This window comes from Phocoena sinus, chromosome 2, assembly GCF_008692025.1.
Source record: "Phocoena sinus isolate mPhoSin1 chromosome 2, mPhoSin1.pri, whole genome shotgun sequence".
Taxonomy (NCBI): Eukaryota; Metazoa; Chordata; class Mammalia; order Artiodactyla; family Phocoenidae; genus Phocoena; species Phocoena sinus.
This window is the reverse complement of record NC_045764.1, coordinates 27,550,652-27,571,594: the sequence shown is the minus strand read 5'-3', so window position 1 is coordinate 27,571,594 and position 20,943 is coordinate 27,550,652. Positions and strand designations below refer to the sequence as shown.

At 46.0% G+C, this 20,943-nt stretch overlaps 1 protein-coding gene across 2 annotated transcripts in view; it reads right to left on the bottom strand.

Annotated features, from left to right (window-relative positions):
- PITRM1 (pitrilysin metallopeptidase 1) overlaps positions 1-20,943 on the bottom strand; it is a 32,086-nt gene that overhangs the window by 970 nt on the left and 10,173 nt on the right. For both annotated transcript variants that reach the window (XM_032620319.1, XM_032620327.1), the window contains exons 11-24: positions 20,246-20,359; positions 19,998-20,094; positions 19,343-19,477; positions 17,964-18,102; positions 7,438-7,554; positions 5,968-6,100; positions 5,123-5,243; positions 4,935-5,011; positions 4,531-4,696; positions 4,138-4,238; positions 2,684-2,804; positions 2,346-2,402; positions 1,785-1,897; positions 691-816 (exon numbers count right to left, since the gene is read on the bottom strand). In XM_032620319.1, coding sequence (XP_032476210.1) covers positions 691-816; positions 1,785-1,897; positions 2,346-2,402; positions 2,684-2,804; positions 4,138-4,238; positions 4,531-4,696; positions 4,935-5,011; positions 5,123-5,243; positions 5,968-6,100; positions 7,438-7,554; positions 17,964-18,102; positions 19,343-19,477; positions 19,998-20,094; positions 20,246-20,359 — 1,617 coding nt within the window. The remainder of the gene's footprint in view (positions 1-690; positions 817-1,784; positions 1,898-2,345; positions 2,403-2,683; positions 2,805-4,137; positions 4,239-4,530; positions 4,697-4,934; positions 5,012-5,122; positions 5,244-5,967; positions 6,101-7,437; positions 7,555-17,963; positions 18,103-19,342; positions 19,478-19,997; positions 20,095-20,245; positions 20,360-20,943) is intronic.

Here is a 20,943-nt window from a genome sequence, read left to right as displayed (position 1 = left end):
CTTCCATGCTTCGGGGTTGTTAATGCTGTTTTAACAGTCCAGACAACCCAGTACTCTGGAAATTGACATGTGGCCACACAAGCCACCGACACTCTCCGTGCAGACCTCACCTGTCACCCGCACTTTGCCACCTGATCACTGACTACACCGCTGTGACCCAGGACAGGAGAGCCGGGGGACCGGCCAGAAGGAACAGAAGACACTCATAAGATGCACCCAGACGGCGCAATGATCACCCCTCAGAGGCCAGTTTCCAGGGTCCTCCCCTGAACAGAAAGAGCTCCAAGGCCCCTCATTCACACGTGCATGTCCTGAGGGCATCTTGTGGGAAACGCCTCGTTTTTCATGTCCCTCGAGACCCGCAGCCCCCGCATGACCACATCAGTCCATGCCACGGGACATGAAGCAGTCGGGGGCGGCAGCAGGGCCACAGAACGGAGACGTAAAAGGGCGGAACAGTCTGGGCCTGAAGACCTAGCCTAGCCCCGGAGAGCTTCCAGGTCATCTCCTCACACACCCTGGTTACCAAACCCCAGAGCTATTTTCTGTCCCCTCCCGCTGTCCCTAAGGCCCGCAGCCTAAACGACCTTGCTGGGTGGGGTTACACGCCGGCCCAGCGAAGACGGGGGAAGCGTTTTTCTGAAGTTCACTCCGCGTGTGAGAACACTGGGGCCAGACGGCCCGACTCACCTGTACGAGTAGAGCGTGAAGATCCCGCCGTAGCTGAGTCTGGCGCCTCCACCGTAAGCACCGCCTTTTTCTCGAATTTCCGTGTGCAAGCATTTAGCTGTCATCAAGCGTGCCAGGATCTTGAGACTGAAAAAAACGACGCAGCTGGCAGGGCGGTTTGAATCTATAACACACAGTAACCCAAGACAACGGCAAGTGTGTCTGAGAACAACATTTAGAACCAAGTAAAGTGATACATACATCATGACCCTTTTAAAATTTTAAAATAGGAGAAAAACGTGAGGAAGATGAACTTTCAGAGGCTTGGGTGACGGAGACAGGAACTTCCCTCCTGCTTGACCTGCTGCGGCACACGGAACGTTTAGCAGTGAGTGGTTTCCGTGATGCAGGCGAACGTGCGGCCTATCACTTACTTAAACCCCTGCGTCAGCTGTGCGCTCATGCGTGTACACACGAGGCGTCCCTCCCTCAGAAAACACTCCAACAGCGTGAGTTTCTATCAGGGGTCCCACATCCCCATGACTTCCATCGTGAGCAGTGACAGCTGCTGCCCCAGCACAGCCAAGGTGGTTCCGGAAGGACAGCAGCCAGGCCGACCTTGCCCACTCACGCCCCCCAGCCCCTCGACTGGTGTTTTCTACAACAGAGCAGGCAACGCAGGCAGAGGGGACGCGGGTGGAGGAGTGAACCCGAGGCTCCGAGAGAGGGTGGAGACCCCGTGCAGATAGGCCCTGATCCCCAACAGGGACAGGGGGGTCCACCCTCCACGCATCTTTTTTCAGAAACTTATTTCTGTTACGTAAGGGAAATTATAAAATACAAAAGAATGGAAAAAGCACCTATGATCCCAGCACCCAGGAGTAGGTAGGTACCTCTTGTTTTTGTTTCTGAACCTACATCTTTCTATTCAACATTGAAACACACGTTCCTACTCCTGAGGGCCTGGCAGAGTGTCTGATTCCTGGAAACACGGAAACAAGCTGATGGAAGTGTCCCACAGACACACTTTCCCGTGTGCTCGGTGGCAGCGCCGCGCTCCGCACCTGCTCTGCACCCACCATTAAGCGTCCCGGCAGCGCCCCACCCCCTCGCACCTGGCGTGGGCCGGGGCCGCGTACGGGGCAGTCCGGATACACTCGGCTACGTAGTTGACCGGGAACGGGAGCTGGAAGTGTGTCTTCATCGGGCAGGGCTTGAAGGTGGGGTCCTAGGGGCAGAGGCCGTCACCACATGGGGGCCAGCTGGGCAGGTGCCCCCGAGTACCCAGCCCCCCCGCACTGCGACACCCTGGGTGGCACCAGCCACGTCCCCACATGTAACAGCCAGGCACTGATGACCTCGTCCTGCACAACCTCACCTCACAGCTGAATGAGGTATCCTACCCCCAACCCAGACTCCCCTGGGACCATCTCATGCCACGCCACTCCCAGGGCAGTGTGTGTAACCTTGCTCGGTCACTCCCCAAGGACAAGCCAGGCCTGCCACCAGAGCTCAGGGGCAGCAGGGCGCACAGGAGGGGAGGTGACCCCTATGTGGCAGTGACGTTTAGGCGTCCACACAGACAGCACCTAGCGGTGCTACCCGACACCGCCCAGCTGGTGACGGAAGGGCCCACGGATGCGCAGCGGGCAGGGCATTAAGCAGAAGGGACTCACCGTCACCAGCTTCCTCGTGAATGGGGAGTGCCTGCCAGGTCCCTTAGGTGCAGGTTTCTGAAAGTAAAATGTTTCCCAGAGAAATGAGTAAATACCTAAGCTCACGTGGGCAGGTAAGGTACGTTCTAGGAAGTGCACAGGGTCCATCTGCTCAAGGCTTCAAGCTCTGAGGCTGCTGCATCCCCAGCCCAAGTGGTCCTCCAATCAGGAGACTTCACTGCAAGGCTCAAGTGGCTACAGGGGAGCACAGGATGGAAGGCCAAACTACAGGGTTTGGATTCACTGGGGTTCCTGGCCCCACGGGCAGGCGGGCGGGCGGGCAGGGGGCACAACCTCACCTCCACCACGTGTGGGTGCACAGGCTTCCGCTCCTTCTTACTCCGGCTGAGGGTCCTGAGGAAGTTGTCCACCGAATTCTCCACCTGAGACATTTGCTGGGGAGTAGCATTCACGGAACATCTGTTTTAAAAAGTCTATGTGCAGAAAACCATTACTATGAAAAATAAAAATGTTACATTTTGCATAATTAAAACAAAAATGACTCACATACAAAATAATGCTCAAAAGTGTAAAAACGTTACATGTAAAAACAAAAACCGAATAAAACAGCAGCCAAACAAGGCAACACTACAGCCGTCTTCCTTCACCACATGTTTTCCAGGTACAAAAAAGCCTGTCCCTTATCTCAGTGTGTTACAGACAATAAGCAGCCAGCTCTGCTAAACTCTGTGCTCTCCTGAGAACAAGGAGGACGCAGAGACTAGATCTCCAACAGTGCCTTCAAGGCTACAGTATCAGAGGACTGAAAATGTAATTATTGTCTGGAACAGAATGAACCGGTCATTAAAGTAGAAAAGTGTGAGTAGGCAAAGAACGGCCACGCTCCCCAAAAACATTTCTCTGTGGCTCTTTTGAACTCTACAGAATCACAGACACCATCATACATACAGTACACTGACAAATTGTATCCTTTCTGGTTTTGGCCATAAATACTGTCTATTTTCGTTGAAATAACAGGTACCATGACAACAACGTGTTCTAGGCTCTAGACCAACTGCTTTGCAAACATGCTCTCCTTCCTTGCCCTAAATCTGCAAAGGACTATTTCATGGAGGAAACAGAGAAGGTCCCCGTGGTTAAGTTTCCTGAGACTCCAGCCGTGAGTGTAGGGGCGGCCCAGGAACTAACTGGGCACCAGCTCTGCTGGCCAGAGGCCCCAACCTCCTGCTGCCCAGATGGTCCGGGAGAGCCTGCTAGTGACTCCCAAGAACTGCTGGGCCAACGTCCTGGGGCGTGTTCCACGGAGGGAGATGCAAGCTCATCTAAGGCAGCAGCGCTGGTGGTGAGGCGGGTGCTGCCACCTCAACAGCTGTCGTCCCCTTTAAGTCTCGTTCGTGTCACAACCTGAGCTGAAGGCCGACCACGTGCAGAGGCTGGTGTTCACCCCAAACTGGTGCACAATTACTCTCACAAGAACCTCTGCGCTTTCACCGCGGCCTCGGGCAAGAGGACCTCGGCGGGGTCTCGCTGAGGCTCATTTATGGAACATCGGCTGTTGACTCGTGCAGCAGGGAGTCCACCTGTGGCTCCAGGTTAAAGCAGCCTGCCCTCCTCCCCACCTCCCAAGACACTTGTTCAAATTCTGTATAAAACAGCTCTTTCATGGTTAGAACATCTGGAGTCTAGAACGGTTCTGTAGTCTCCCAAGCGTTTTCTAAAAAGCATCTAAAACTACACGTAGTGACACAGGATGAGGATGGAGTCTCTGCTTAGAAACAAACTGCAACCCCACCTGAAGTTATCACAGTTCAAAAGATGCTTCCTGATGAGTGGGAGCTTCCTCAGGATGGGCTTGATGTCCGTCATCTCTGCGATTCTCTTCATGAGCCTCACCTAAGCCAGAGAACTGACAGGTAGAGATAGACGCGCCCTTGGCCTGGACCAGACTTCCCTGATACGGGGTCCCGCGGGGACACGGGTGGGGCAGCGGCAGGGCCAGGTTCTGTGCTCGTGGGGGACGCGTACTTGCTCGGCTGGGGGGTGGGGGAGGGGCTGCAGGCTGGAAGGAGGAGGGTGAGCGAAAAAACTTTTTCCCCATGAAACTTGGCCAGTTTGAGTGAGCCTTCCTGAGACACGAACAATCTATTACGAGCCCCGGAGACCCAGCCGCCCCTGAGCGCGTCACCTGGTCCATCCCCCCGAAGGTCTCCTGCAGGTGCCCCGCGGGTGCCAGCGTCCTGCCTGCCCTGATGGACGCGTAGAGGTGGCCTGCGTCGGGGACCCCGTTGGACAGCTCCTGAGCTGTCATCTTCACCAGCACTCGGAAGTGCTCCTCGGCCTCAAAGCAGGGGCTGCGGAGAAAGAAAAGGTAGTAAATGCGACCCAGCCATGCCCCCTTCAACAGCAGGGAAATTTGCTAAGTGTAGGCTCTTAGATGATGTAAACCGCCCCTGGAGATGTCACGAGTCCACAGGAGTCACAGGGGGAAAGAAACCAACAACCAACAAAGGCATGCAGCTTCCGCTCTCAGGACCCGGCAGACTCGGGTCTCTGGCATGTCTGGGGATTTACGTCTTTGCAAATACTTACTTGTTAAAGATTTCACTCCACAGATGCATCATGTCCGGTAGGTTTCTATCAAGGCAGAAAGATGAAAAGAGCACACCCTAAATCATGACAGAAGAAAAAGAATAAGAAATTAATTATGATATAATTTAAAAGAAAAAAAGACGCAGGAGAAGCCAACCCTCACCACTCTGTGCTGAGGAAACGGCTACCTGCTCGTAGGTGTCGAGGTGTGAGTCGTCGGGGAGCACGTGGGGGGCGGCAGCCAGGCCCCCCGTCTTCAGGTCCACCTGCTGGGCCAGCTCCCTGTAGTCAAGGGCGCCGCAGCCCAGCCTGTGCAGGGAGAGCGTGGAGTCACCAGGGAGGGCCGGGTTCCCATGCAGCATGTCCCCCCAACCACCGCCTGCCAGCCCAGCAGCTGCTCCCGCCCCCACCCCCAAACTCTGCAGGCTGCAGCCGCTCTGGTCAGGTAGTCTTGGGGGTGAAATGTGAAGAACGAGCCTTAAGAAAGTCACTTCGACTTCTTTTATAGGAAACTTTCTAATCGCTGTTCCTAATGTAAGAACTAATTCAAGCCAAGGCGATGACTGAGTTTTCCTGAATGCACGCCGCTGTGGAAGGGCAGGCAGTGGGAGCCATACTGATAAAAGGGCAGAGAACTCGGGAAAGGTTCACCTCCTCCGGGGGTGACCCCAGGCCTACATGTCATATTTAAAGGCTTACATTTTCTGATGAAAATAATCATCTCTTCATAATCTTAAAAAGAACTCAGTTGTTGAGATATAGCTATATCTGTAATACCTTGTGCTCTACATTTATAAATATTTTAATGTACTGTATTTTAGTAAGAAAGTATAATTACCATAAGGAAAATTCTCAACAAATACACCATCCACCTTTCTGTAACACTACGGGATTTGAAAATTAAAATGACTCACTGAAAATTGATTACTGATATACTGAAACAACACACACACAGAAAACATCCACTAATAAATATGAGATGACGTGCAGAGTTCTATAAATGCGTGTCTTCGCCCCAGAAGGAGCCCCTTACTTGGTGAGGACGTTGCAGAAGAGGGGCACATAGGGCCGGAGCTCCTCGGGCAGGGTGTTCAGACTCGAGAAGGCTCTGAAGTAGATCACGCCATTGGTGGGCTGCGTGCAGTACTGGACGGGTGTGTCCCCAGCTGCAGGAGGAAAGGCACTTCTTTATAATTTTTACCAGTAAAGTTTTAACCATGTAACCATCATTTAATATTTTTTAAATGCTAAAGCTTTTCAAGGATGATGGTTTACATTTTATATTAGCAAAAAAACACTATTCATTTGCCATAATTCAGACAAATTTCCCTCTTGGACTTTCATTACAACAAAAGCTGAAAGTCTTCAACGCTAAGTAATCCTTGCGCTTCGTGAAAAACGAGAGCAGAGTATGAATGTTCTTGGGGTTTTCTAAACACCCCACAGTCCAGCTGCAGCCCAGCCGCCCTCCCCGCCTGCACCCAGACCCTCCTGGGTATCGGCAGGGACTCTGGCAGGCCACTCCCACAACAGGTGACCTCACTTTCACCCACCCCAAACGCAACTCACCCCCTAACAAGTCCTGTCCCCAAACCCGAGGACCCTCATGACCCACAGCACAGTGGAACCCACCACGCTCGACACCCCAGGCCTCTGTGGCCCCAGGTCCCTCACAACTGTGTGTTCTACTTTTTACATCCCGAGCGCAGTGCCCTGAACCAGTGGAGGAGCTAAGGCATCTACTGATGACAAATTACTTCACTGATTCCTTCCTTGAACACAATGAACTTCACTGATAAACCAAACCTGAGGGGGTTAAACGATCAGTGGCACATGAACCCCACTTCCCAGAAGCCTGGGCCGGAGAGGAGGCCTAATGTACATGCGCAAATGAATGCATCAGGTGTGGTAAACGGGACGGGCCCCGGGACGACAACAACAGGCATGTCACACAAGTCAAAGGGATGCTCGCGCACAGCCTGAATCCTAAACTAGACGCGGGAAGCAGTGAAGGTGTAAGTAAGGCTGTTGTCAGACCTGCTCAGGAAGGAGCAGCAAAGTCTCATCACAGCCATGTAGAGAAGCATCAGCACCACAGGGCATGTCTGTGTCCAGCAGAAGCGAGTGATGCGCGCAGACGTGGGGGGATGCCAGGAAGGAGCGTGCCCCACAATGCGACACCTAGTGCTGTGGGCCCCTGGACCCCGGCTGGGCTAAGGAGTGGGTGTGGGCAAGGGGCCCAGAGGACGCCTGTGCCCTTGAGAACTGCATGAACACACACACAGCGGAACCTGAGGCCTCCCCGCCCCCAGAGGCAGCTCGGCCCTGTCGGACCCACCCGGGGAAAAACACACGCAGGTCCTCGAGTCCACATCTGCCATCGCTGAGCTGGACTAGGAACGGGGCTTGAACGTCCTATGAAGACACCCACTGGTGACTCTCCCCCTGTGGACGCTGAGACACAGCCTAAACCCCAGCCGGGGCACCAAGACCCGCCACCGACCTGCCAGAGCCACCTCCACATCAGTGAACGGGATGCGGGGCTCGATGTCCGACACCTTCAACGCGGGCAGACACGACACGTCCTGAGGTTGGCTTTGCTGAGCCTGTAATTCCAAACCTAAGAGGGGAATAAACATCCAGGATGATACTTAGAAGCTCTTACTCAGTTCAGCTCCTATTTATTAACTTACATTAAGACTCAGCCTCTCCCACGCCAAGCGTGGGGAGCCTGTCAGCACTGGGGTTCAGGTTTCCCAGGAAACCAGATTTAGAAGCATAATAACCAGCTCGGCAGGCAGCTCTCTTCCTAATTCTCATTCTCAGCAATTTAAGAGAACGATTTTGCTGGGGGAAGGGGGGAGCAGTTTGCTCAAGCAGTTTCCCCTCTGCCCCCAACCAAAATTTTCTACTCCCGAGACTGAACTAGTGGATTGAAACTTACTAACTTTTGTGCTTGTTTATTCTTATGTCATTTTCACAAACCTCAGCACTATGCTTCTGTAATTACATAAAGTTCACAAATTACAAAAATGGGTAAAATACATTTTCTGGGCCTGATCAGAGGGTAGATGCCCCTTTTGTACAGACTGGGCAGCCCATGGGGAGGGGCCCCAGGCTGTAGCTGGGGGACATCACGGAGTAAAGTCAGCGCTCCCGCTGTCACCTCACCCCCCACGCCTACCTCCCCGAGTCCCCAGCACTGGGTCCCAGGCCCGCAGAGGGGTTTCGGCACAGCTGCTCCCAGGCACCCACCTGTGCCCTGTGGAAGCCCGAGGACCTGGCTCCCCATGCTCTGAGGAACCCCCTGCACTTTCAAGGCCCCCCGACCTGGCCGTCTCCCCACAGTCAAGCAGAGCACCCCAACGCCACCCCTCAGACGCTTCCTCATTCTCTGCGTTTGGCCTCCTGTCCTTGTCCTGGAGAACACGCCCACCGGCCCCAGCTCAGCTGCTCCCATCTGGATGCTGCTCCTCTGGGTGGGGGAATGCATCAGGGCAGCAGAGGCTGTGAGCACTCTCCTCCACCAGACACAGGCTCCCAACGGTCCAGCCACGGCCCTTCACACGATACACACAGACCCCCAAACTGGAAGATAGTTTGATGTTTCCAATAAATTAATCTCCCATTCCCACTTCTCATTGGTGTTCATCTCCAGATTGGACCCTGACGCACTGATTCTTTGCACTGAAGTCCACACTCAAGACTTACTGACCTAACAGTAAATGCTCTAGCACTGTGTCCTCCCTAAGGGACTGTGCAGTGATCTGGAAGACAGAAACACGCTCTTTAACCAGGCCCTGCATCCCTTCACACGTACCTCCACGGCCAGGCCAGACGCCTGACAACTCAGGGAACGCACGGTCTGTGCTGAGGCTTGGAATTACCTTCTGTGCCACAAATGGCTATAAGCACAGACGGAAGATGGGTGGGACCACATCAAACTAAAAAGCTTCTGACAGCAAAGGAATCTGTCAACATGAAAAGGCGTGTACACAGCGGGAGAGAAAACTTGCAAATCAAATATTATCTGGTAAGGGGCTAATATCCAAAATATTTAATGAACTCAATAGCAAAATACAAACGATCCAATTAAAAAATGGGCTGAGGACCTAAATAGGCATTTCTCCAAAGAAGCACACAGATGGCCAACAGCTATAAGAAAAGGTGCTCAACATCACTCTTCAGGGAAATGCAAATCAAAACACATGAGACATCACCTCACACCTGTCAGAATAGCTATAATAAAAAAGACAAGAGATAACAAGTGTTGGTGAGGATGTGGAGAAAAGGGAACCATTGTGCACTGCTCGTGGGGATGTAAATTGGTGCAGCCACTATGGAAAACAGTATGGCAGTTCCTCAAAATATTAAAACTAGAACTACCATATGACCCAGCACTCCTACTCCTGGTTATTTATCTGAAGAAAATAAAAACACTAATTTGAAAAGATATATGCACACCAATGTTCACAACAGTACTATTTACAACAGCCAAGATATGGAAACAAACTAAATGTCCATTGATAGATGAATGGGTAAAAAAAGATGTGATACACACACACACACCCACAGTGGAACACTACTCAGTCACAAAGGAGGAAATGCTGCAATTTGCAACAATGTGGATGAACCCTGACAGTATTATGCTTAGTGAAATAAGTCAGATAGAGAAAAATAAATACCTATGAACTCACTTATAGGTGCAATCTACAAAATAAAAACACAAAAAAGCAAGCTCATATATACAGAGAACAGACTGGTGGTTGTGGGGCGGGGGCGGGGGGGGGGATGGATGAAGGGGTCAAAGCTACAAGTTTGCAGTTCTAAGTAAGCCCTGAGGGTGTAATGTACAGCACTGTTACTGAAGTCAGTAATACTGTATTGAGATTTGAAAACTGCTCAGATGATAAAATTTAACCAAGTTCTCATCACAAGACAAAAAACTACATGTGGTGACAGATGTTAACTAGACTAATTGTGGTGACCATCTCACAATATACAAATGTATCAAATCAGTATATCATACATCTGAAACTAATACGTTATGTCAGTTTTTCCTCAATTAAAAAAAAACTTAAAAAAAGGAAGATGGAACTTGTCAATTGGCACTCACAAAGCGGAAGTTTATATTAATCACAATTAGCATGTTAAATTTATGGAAGACATTTGTAGCAACATGGATGGACTTCGAGATTATCATATTAAGTGAAGTCAGACAAAGAAAGACAAGTATCATATGATATTACTTATATGTGCAACCTAAAATATGATACAAATGAACTTATTTACAAAACAGACACACAGACACAGAAAACAAACGTCTGGTTACCAAAGGGAAAGGGAAGAGGGATAAATTAGGAGTTTGTGATTAGCATACACACTACTATATATAAAATAGATAAACAACAAGGTCCTACTGTATAGCACAGGGAACTATATTCAATATTTCATAATAGATTGGTTCAAGATGGCAGAGTACAAGGACGTGCGCTTACTCCCTCTTGTGAGAGCACGGAAATCACAACTAACTGCTGAACAATCATCGACAGGAAGACACTGGAACTCAACAAAAAAGATACCCCACGTCCAAAGACAAAGGAGAAGCCACAGTGAGATGGTAGGAGGGGTGCAATCACAGTAAAATCAAATCCCGTAAGTGGGTGACTCACAGACTGGGGAACACTTACACCACAGAAGTCCACCCACTGGAGTGAAGGTTCTGAGCCCCACGTCAGGCTTCCCAACCTGGGGGTCTGGCAACGGGAGGAGGAATTCCTAGACAATCAGACTTTGAAAGCTAGCAGGATTTGACTGCAGGACTTCGACAGGACTGGGAGAAACGAGACTCCATTCTTGGAGGGCACACACAAAGTAGTGTGTGCATCGGGACCCAGGGGAAGGAGCAGTGACCCTACAGGAGACTGAACCAGACCTACCTGCTAGTGTTGGAGGGTCTCCGGCAGAGGCGGGGGGTGGCTGTGTCTCACCATGGGGACAAGGACACTGGCAGCAGAATTTCTGGGAAGTACTCCTTGGCGTGAGCCCTCCCAGAGACTGCTATTAGCCCCACCAAAGAGCCAGTAGGCTCCAGTGTTGGGTCGCCTCAGGCCAAACAACCAACAGGGAGGGAACCCAGTCCCACCCATCAGCAGACAAGCAGATTAGTTTTACTGAGCTCTGAGCACCAGAGCAACAGCCAGCTGTACTCACCACCAGTCCCTCCCATCAGGAAACTTGCACAAGCCTCTAGATAGCCTCATTCACCAGAGGGCAGAAAGCAGAAGCAAGAACTACCATCCTGCAGCCTGTGGAACAAAAACCACATCCACAGAAAGACAGACAAGATGAAAAGGTAGAGGACTTTGTACCAGATGAAGGAACAAGATAAAACCACAGAAAAACAACTAAATGAAGTGGAGATAGGCAACTTTCCAGAAAAAGAATTCAGAATAATGATAGTGAAGATGATCCAGGACCTTGGGAAAAAGAATGGAGACAAAGATCGAGAAGATGCAAGAAATGTTTAAAAAACACCTAGAAGAATTAAAGATCAGACAGATGAACAATACAATAACTGAAATGAAGACTACACTAGAAGGAATCAATAGCAGAATAACTGAGGCAGAAGAACGGATAAGTGACCTGGAAGACAGAATGGTGGAATTCAATGCCGAGGAACAGAATAAAGAAAAAAGAATGAAAAGAAATAAAGACAGCCTAAGAGACCTCTGGGACAACATTAAATGCAACAACATTTGCATTATAGGGGTCCCAGAAGGAGAAGAGAGAAAGGACATGAGAAAATATCTGAAGAGATTATAGTCGAAACTTCCCTAACATGGGAAAGGAAACGGCCACCCAAGTCCAGGAAGTGCGGAGAGTCCCAGGCAGGATAAACCCAAGGAGAAACACACCGAGACACCTAGTAATGAAATTGACAAAAATTAAAGACACCTAGTAATGAAATTGACAAAAATTAAAGACAAAGAAAAATTATTGAAACCAACAGGGAAAAACGACAAATAACATACAAGGGAACTCCCATAAGGTTAACAGCTGATTTCTCAGCAGAAACTCTACAACCCAGAAGGGAGTGGCATGATATATTTAAAGTCATGAAAGGGAAGAACCTACAACCAAGGTTACTCTACCCAGCAAGGATCTCATTCAGATTCGATGGAGAAATCAAAAGCTACAGACAAGCAAAAGCTAAGAGAATTCAGCACCATCAAACCAGCTCTATAACAAATGCTAAAGGAACTTCTCTAAGTGGGAAACACAAGAAAAGAAATGGATCTACAAAAACAAACCCAAAACAATTAAGAAAATGGTCGTAAGAACATACATATCGATAATTACCTTAAAAGTGAATGGATTAAATGCTCCAACAAAAGACACACGCTCGCTGAATGGATACAAAAACAAGACACATATATATGCTGTCTACAAGAGACCCACTTCAGACCTAGGGACACATTCAGACTGAAAGTGAGGGGATGGAAAGAGATGTTCCATGCAAATGGAAATCAAAAGAAAGCTGGAGTAGCAATACTCATCAGATAAAACAGACTTTGAAATAAAGAATATTACAAGAGACAAAGAAGGACACTACATAATGATCAAGGGATCAATCCAAGAAGACATAATAATTAGAAATATATATGCACCCAACATAGGAGGACCTCAATACCTAAGGCAACTGCTAATTAAAAGAGGAAATCGACAGTAACACAATAATAGTGGGGGACCTTAACACCTCACTTACCCCAACGGACAGATCATCCAAACAGAAAATTAATACGGAACATGAGCTTAAAATGACACAATAGACCAGATAGATTTAATTGATATTTATAGTACAGTCCATCCAACAGCAGATTACACTTTCTTCTCAAGTGCACATGGAACATTCTCCAGAATAGATCACATCTTGGGTCACAAATCAAGCCTCAGTAAATTTAAGAAAATTGAAATCATATCAAGCATCTTTTCTGACCACAACACTATGAGGTTAGAGATCAATTTCAGGGAACAAAACCATAAAAAACACAAACACATGGAGGTTAAACAATATGTTACTAAATAACCAAGAGATCACTGAAGAAATCAAAGAGGAAATCAAAAAATGCCTAGAGAGAAATTACAATGAAAACACAATGATCCAAAACCTATGAGATGCAGCAAAAGCGGTTCTAAGAAGGAAGTTTAAGAAAAATTTCAAAAACACCATCTAACGTTACACCTAAAGGAACTAGAAAGAACAAACAAAACCCAAAGTTAGTAGAAGGAAAGAAATCATAAAGATCAGAGCAGAAATAAATGAAATAGAAACAAAGAAAACAATAGCAAAGATCAATAAAACTAAAAGCTGTTCTTTGAGAAGATAAACAAAATTGACAAACCATTAGCTAGACTCATCAAGAAAAAGAGGGAGAGGACTCAAATCAATAAAATTAGAAATGAAAAAGGAGAAGTCACAACAGACACCGCAAAAATACAAAGCATCCTAAGAGACTACTACAAGCAACTCTATGCCAATAAAATGGACAGCCTAGAAGAAACAGACAAATTCTTAGAAACGTATAACCTTCCAAGACTGAAGCAGGAAGAAAAAGAAAATATCAACAGACCAATCACAAGTAATGAAATTAAAACTGTGATTAAAAATCTTCCAACAGAAAAGGGGACACTCTTGCACTGCTGGTGGGAATGTGAATTGGTTCAGCCACTGTGGAGAACAGTATGGAGGTTCCTTAAAAAACTACAAATAGAATTACCATATGACCCAGCAATCCCACTACTTGGCATATACCCTGAGAAAACCAAAATTCAAAAAGAGTCATGTACCAAAATGTTCATTGCAGCTCTATTTACAATAGCCAGGACATGGAAACAACCTAAGCGCCCATCATCGGATGAATGGATAAAGAAGATGTGGCACATATACACAATGGAATATTACTCAGCCTTAAAAAGAAATGAAATTGAGCTATTTGTAATGAGATGGATAGACCTAGAGTCTGTCATACAGAGTGAAGTAAGTCAGAAAGAAAAAGACAAATACCGTATGCTAACACATATATATGGAATTTAAGGGAAAAAAATGTCATGAAGAACCTAGGGGTAAGATAGGAATAAAGACGCAGACCTACCGGAGAACGGACTTGAGGATATGGGGAGGGGGAAGGGTGAGTTTTGACAGGGCGAGAGAGAGTCATGGACATGTACACACTAACAAACGTAGTAAGGTCGATAGCTGGGGGGAGGCAGCCGCAGGGCACAGGGATATTAGCTCGGTGCTTTGTGACAGCCTGGAGGTGTGGGGTGGGGAGGGTGGGAGGGAGGGAGACGCAAGAGGGAAGACATGTGGGAACATATGTATGTGTATGGCTGATTCGCTTTGTTGTAAAGCAGAAGCTGACACACCATTGTAAAGCAATTATACCCCAATAAAGATGTTTAAAAAAAAAAAAAAAAAATCTTCCAACAAACAGAAGTCCAGGAAGAGATGCCTTCACAGGTGAATTCTACCAAACATTTAGAGAAGAGCTAACACCCATCCTTCTCAAACTCTTCCAATACACTGCAGAGGAAGGAAGACTCCCAAACTCATTCTATGAGGCCACCACCACCCTGATAGCAAAACCGGACAAAGATACTACAAAAAAATAGAATTACAGACCAGTATCACTGATGAATACAGATGCAAAATTCCTCAACAAAATACTAGGAAACAGAATCCAACAACACATTAAAAGGATCATACACCATGATCAAGTGGGATTTATCCCAGGGACGCAAGGATTCCTCAATACACGCAAATCAATCAATGTGATACACCATATTAACAAATTGAATAAAAACCATATGATCATCTCAATAGATGCAGAAAAAGCTTTTGACAAAATTCAACACCCATTTATGATAAAAAACTCTCCAGAAAGTGGGCATAAAGGGAACCTACCTCAACATAATTAAGGCCATATATGACAAACCTACAGCAAACATCATTCTCAATGGTGAAAACCTGAAAGCATTTCCTCTAAGATCAGGAACAAGACAAGGAAGGATGTCCACTCTCGCCACTATTATTCAACATAGTTTTGGAAGTCCTAGCCATGGCAGTCAGAGAAGAAAAAGAAATAAAAGGAATACAAATTGGAAAAGAAGAAGTAAAACTGTCACTGTTTCAATGCAATCCCTATCAAACTACCAACGGCTTTTTTTTTTTTTACAGAACTAGAACAAAAAATCTTAAAATTTGTACGGAGATACAAAAGACCCTGAATAGCCAAAGCAGTCTTGAGGGAAAAAAACAGAGCTGGAGGAATCAGACTCCCTGACTTCAGACTATACTAAGAAGCTACAGTAATCAAGACAATATGGTACTGGCACAAAAACAGAAATACAGATCAATGAAACAGGATAGAAAGCTCAGAGGCAAACCCACACACCTATGGTCAACTATTCTATGACAAAGGAGGCAAGGATATACAATGGAGAAAAGACAGTCTCTTCAATAAGTGGTGCTGGGAAAACTGGAGAGCTACATGTAAAAGAATGAAATTAGAACACTCTCTAACACCATACACAAAAATAAACTCAAAATGGATTAGAGACCTAAATGTAAGACTGGACACTATAAAACTCTTAGAGGAAAACATAGGAAGAACACTCTTTGACATAAATCACAGCAAGATCTTTTTTGATCCACCTCCTAGAGTAAAGGAAATAAAAACAAAGAAACAGAGACCTAATGAAACTTAAAAGCTTTTGGAAAGCAAAGGAAACTGCAAACAAGATGAAAAGAAAACCCTCAGAATGGGAGAAAATATTTGCAAACGAATCAACGGACAAAGGATTAATCTCCAAAATATATAAATAGCTCATGCAACTCAGTATTAAAGAAACAAACAACCCAATCCAAAAATGGGCAGAAGACCTACATAGACATTTCTCCAAAGAAGACATACAGATGGCCAAGAAGCACATGAAAAGCTGCTCAACATCACTAATTATTAGAGAAATGCAAATCAAAACTACAGTGATGTTATCACCTCACACCAGTTAGAATGGGCATCATCAGAAAATCTACGAACAACAAATGCTGGAGAGGGTGTGGAGAAAAGCAAACCCTCTTGCACTGTTGGTGGAAATGTAAATTGATACAGCCACAATGGAGAACAGTATGGAGGTTCCTTAAAAAACTAAAAACAGAATTACCTTATGACCCAGCAATCCCACTACTGGGCATATACCTAGAGAAAACCATAATTCAAAAAGACACATGCACCCCAATGTGCACTGCAGCACTATTTACACCTAAATGCCCGTCGACAGACAAATGGATAAAGAAGATGTGGTGCACATATACAATGGAGTATTACTCAGCCATAAAAAGGAACGAAATCTGTAGAGATGTGGAGGGATCTAGAGACTGTCATACAGAGTAAAGTCAGAAAGAGAAAAACAAATATTGTATATTAACGCATATATGTGGAGCCTAGAAAAATGGTACAGATGAACCGGTTTGCAGGGAAGAAATAGAGACACAGATGTGGAGAACAAACGTATGGACACCAAGGTGCGAATGTGGCAGGGGGGTGTGGAGTGACGTGACGAACTGGGAGATTGGGATTGACATATGTACATTAATACGTATAAAATGGATAACTAATAAGAACCTGCTGTATAAAAACATAATATTTTATAATAAACTATAATGGAAAAAAGTCTGAAAAAGAATCTATAGCTATATCTGAATCACTTTGCTGTACACCAGAAACACAACATTGTAAATCAACTATACTTCAATTAAAAAAAAATTTATGCAAGAGCTTAAAGTAACTAACTCTTTGTATGTCTAAAGAAGAATTCAGAGATTATAAATAGGTTATAAGTTGACATTGTCTTTACAAAATTATATCACGTCCAACTTAGCATGATCAAATGGAATTACTTACTTTTCACTTAAAGTCAAATCCACCTCCTGACAAGCCTGATAAATTCATGTAATCCCAGCCAACTTATTTTTTTTTTCAGCAGGGGGGGTTGGGGTGTGTATATGTATTTGTGTGTACTGTGTGTATGCATATATATAGACTTCATTAATATAAAGTCTCATATGATAAAATTCACAACTTTAAAGATACAACCCAATGGATTCTGACAAAGGTATCACGATGCGGAAGGTGCTGCCACCCCCAGAAGGTTCCCCGCAGGTGATCCCTGCTGTGCTCCTGGACTCACCAGCCTCTGGCACTAGAGCATCGCCATTTCTAGGGCTTCAGGTAAATGAACCTGTTCCACAGGTGTTCCTTTATGCCCCTAACTTCACTTAGCACAGTGCTTTGAGACTCACGGATATTGAGTGTATCAGTATTTTGGTCCCCTTTATGGCTGAGCAGCATTTCACTGTGTGGGTATTTCACAGTATTTCCCTGTGTGGACACCACGTGGGTGGAAATGAGGCTGGCTCAAGTTCCGTGTGGACCGATGCTTTCACTTCTCTTGGGTAAACGCTCAGGAGTAGGACCACCGGGCTTTACAAGCAGTGCAAGTTAGCACTGGAAGATACCACAGACCCATTTCTGTGCTCATAGCGCCTGCACCACAGGGACCGGGGTGGGGGGTTCCATGAGGAGCTCAAGGCCTGTGTCGCCCCCGAGACCTGCCTCTCCTGAACCCACAGCTCACACTGTCCACAGGGCCCGTTTGCAGTTAACTATGTACTGCAACACAACACACGTTTAGTGGCCTATTACAGTCCCTGGTATAGAAAAGGCATTTGTAAAATCCATGAATGAATATACCTTGTAAAGCCACCTCTTTTCCAGTATGCCTGCCTTTCCTGCTGAATCACAGGGTGGATTTTCTAAAAACAGGGTCAATCCTACTGGGGTTGAACCCACTGCACCAAAGAGAGAACTCCACAGGCACCCAACAGAGGATTGTTGGCTGAAACGACACTTATCCCTAAACAGCACAGTGGGGTTGGGTGAAGGCAAGGGAATTACCAGGCCCGACCTTTTTCATAGATCTGCTGCTTGTCTTCCGGGGAAAGAGAGTTGACCTTTTGCTTCAGTTTTTCTGTTTCCAGCTGCATTTGTTTCTCAGAATACTTGTCGTCTGGTTTCATTGATAAAGTCAACTTATGCTGATTATTCTGCAACAAAAAAGCCAAATTAAAACAAGACTTTATCATGTCCAGCACCGAGCCAGCCTCGAGCAGTTCCATTTTCCCGTTTCACACAGTCACGACAACAGAACTCGCCCCGACGACAGAACTCGCCCCGAAGGGCTGTGTGTGGAAAGCCTGTGCGCCACACGCAATCCTTGAGGTCCACACACAATCCTCGAGGTCCATGTGCTCTGCGGGGACCACGTACTCCACACAGGCCGGTGCTGTGACATGACCACTGTGGTTACTACGTCTTAACCACAAACGCGTTGACATTCAACATTCCCTTTACACGTTGGTTGTACAAAGAAACCGCTTGCACTTTTTAATATTATAAACCTTTGGCTTTAGTCTAAATCGAAAATAACGTAGAATAAAGTAATTTAATTTTTACCTAGTCTTCATTATACTGTTAACTTCTCAAAGGCTGGGACTAAATTCTGCACTCAGTATTTTATAAATTATGAGGACAAAACAGATGTTGCCCTAACGTGAAAATATATGTTAGGTGACTTAATGTGCCCGATTTACGCAGCCACTAGAAACACACGCACGCAAAAGGTTCACCTGTGACACTACAGAGTGGGAGAATTACAGCACGACAAGCACTTCATGCAAAGTAACTCGTAACTCAAGAGAGACTGCTGGCTGAATGGTCCCAAGTGCTGGTGCACAGGAACGCCGCTCCCACTCATGGCAGGACGCTGTCGTCCCCCCACCCCCCGACCCCCGGGGAAAGGGAGGTAGATGACTTCCTGTCCTATTAATGACCATCCACCAAGGAACACACACCAAGCACAAAAGCCCACAAATCTGTGGAGACAAACAAGCGAGCACCAGAAGACGCCTTGGTAAAAACAACCAGAACATTTACACATTTAGGCGACTCTTCTCGTATTCTATATATCCTATTACCAAAACACGACAAAAACACAGGCAGATGTTTTGTTATACACATACCTACACACATTCATATGTAAAAAAACACATGCCATATTCATACAAAAACCAACCTGCCAAAAAAAAAAAAAACCAACCTGCCTAAGAATCTGGAAAATTGAATTTTTAAAACTAATATGACTATTTACAATTTTAATTAGTAAGAAATTATGTCACCTATTAGCAGAAATGGACTTACACAATGTAGATTATATTCCTAAAGTTCCCTTCATTGTTATAAAATTCCACTTCAAAACTACAGATATAAATCCTCCAAGTTTCTTACTTTAAAATACTGTTTTACTTTTTCTTGCAAAAATTTTGGATTTTCCTCCAGGCACTTCCGGAACTGGGCCACCTGACTCCCGAGCTTGAGGAGCTCCACGGGGTCCCCATCGTGATTCCAGCAGGAAGCTATGTACTGCAATGGGGGGGGGGTCACAACATGCGGCACGTTACCTGTGAACTCTGCGTCGGTTCAGCCAACATCCAAGCCTGCCTTTTCATTAAGACTCAGTTTCTATATTTAAAAATACCACAGATGACTGTTCATGACAAAAATTAAGTCGTTCTTTAGCTAGAAAAAGGAAAACTAAACTCATTTTATGTGAGTTTTTTTTTCCTAACAAATTAAAAAGCACAGGTTCAAAAATTACTTTTTGGAAAATATAATTACTAATAGTTATCATAAATCCCTATCCGTTTAAAGCACTCTGCATAAATCTATTAAAAAATAAGACATCGGAAAGCTAATGAAGTAAGCTAGTAAAAAGACAAGCAACGTATTATTAAAATTAACAGTAATTTTATATCCGATCTGAAACACCGTTAACTTTCAAGGTTCAAATGAAAGGTGCTGTGAATAACAACCTGTATTTTCGAGAACCACTAATTATAAAGGTAACAAAACAAGAGAAATGAGGCGCTTGAGCAATACACACAGACGTCAGGGCGAGTCCAAAGCTGACAGACTGGTGCTTCATCTGTATCTCAATTTTATGAAGTAAGGCTTCGATTCGATCATCTTCAAATCCTTTCCTATAGAAACACCAAGAACTCAGATGTTGAGAAGAAATCCATGTTCCTGAACAAGGCAGCTCCCATGAAGGAGTATGTGTTCTGTGACGTAAAGTGCCCCCTACACTCAGGAGGGGACACTCCAGCCCAGCCCCACAGACACCTCACGTACTCGATGATGTCATCCAGTGTCCTATCCACGAGGTCCTGGACTGTCTGAATGTCCTTCTCTGCGATACCCTGCAGGCCCACGCTGAAGTAGGCCTCCCGTGTGCAGCCATTGTACCTGGGATACAAAAGCAGGTAATGCGTTAGAATCTGTACAGCCTCCATCACTCGTTTATAAGATGCTTTACTGAGATCAAATCCTCTACAGGACACAGGCAAGGACTCCCCCATGAGAAAGTCAGTAAAGCAGCGTCCTCGGGTATTTGCTGCTCAGATACAACCAGTCACATTTACATTCATGTCCTTTTAACATTTCTAAAAATCACCACAATTTAAATTTTAGATTTAAGGCAGAATAAATCTAGAGAGTTTTAATAAAATCTAAAGATTTCAAAGAATATTTAATGGCCTGATTTTTAAAACAGGCAGCAGTATGCCATTCTGAGATCTTGGAAGAGCTACCTTGTTGGGTTTTGTTTGGTTTTTTTTTTTGCCAAATGTCCCCTGCAGGGGACACCAACAGCTTGTCCTGGAACCATAGCTGGGGCAGGAAGACGGCCGTCCTGTGACTATGGAATGTGGAGCATCTACACCCCTGACCCCCGCCCATGAGCTGCCAGTTTTGACAACCTAAAATGTGTCCAGACATTGTGAAATGTCAAAATTGCCCCTATCGTGGACTAATGATCTGATCTGATAATA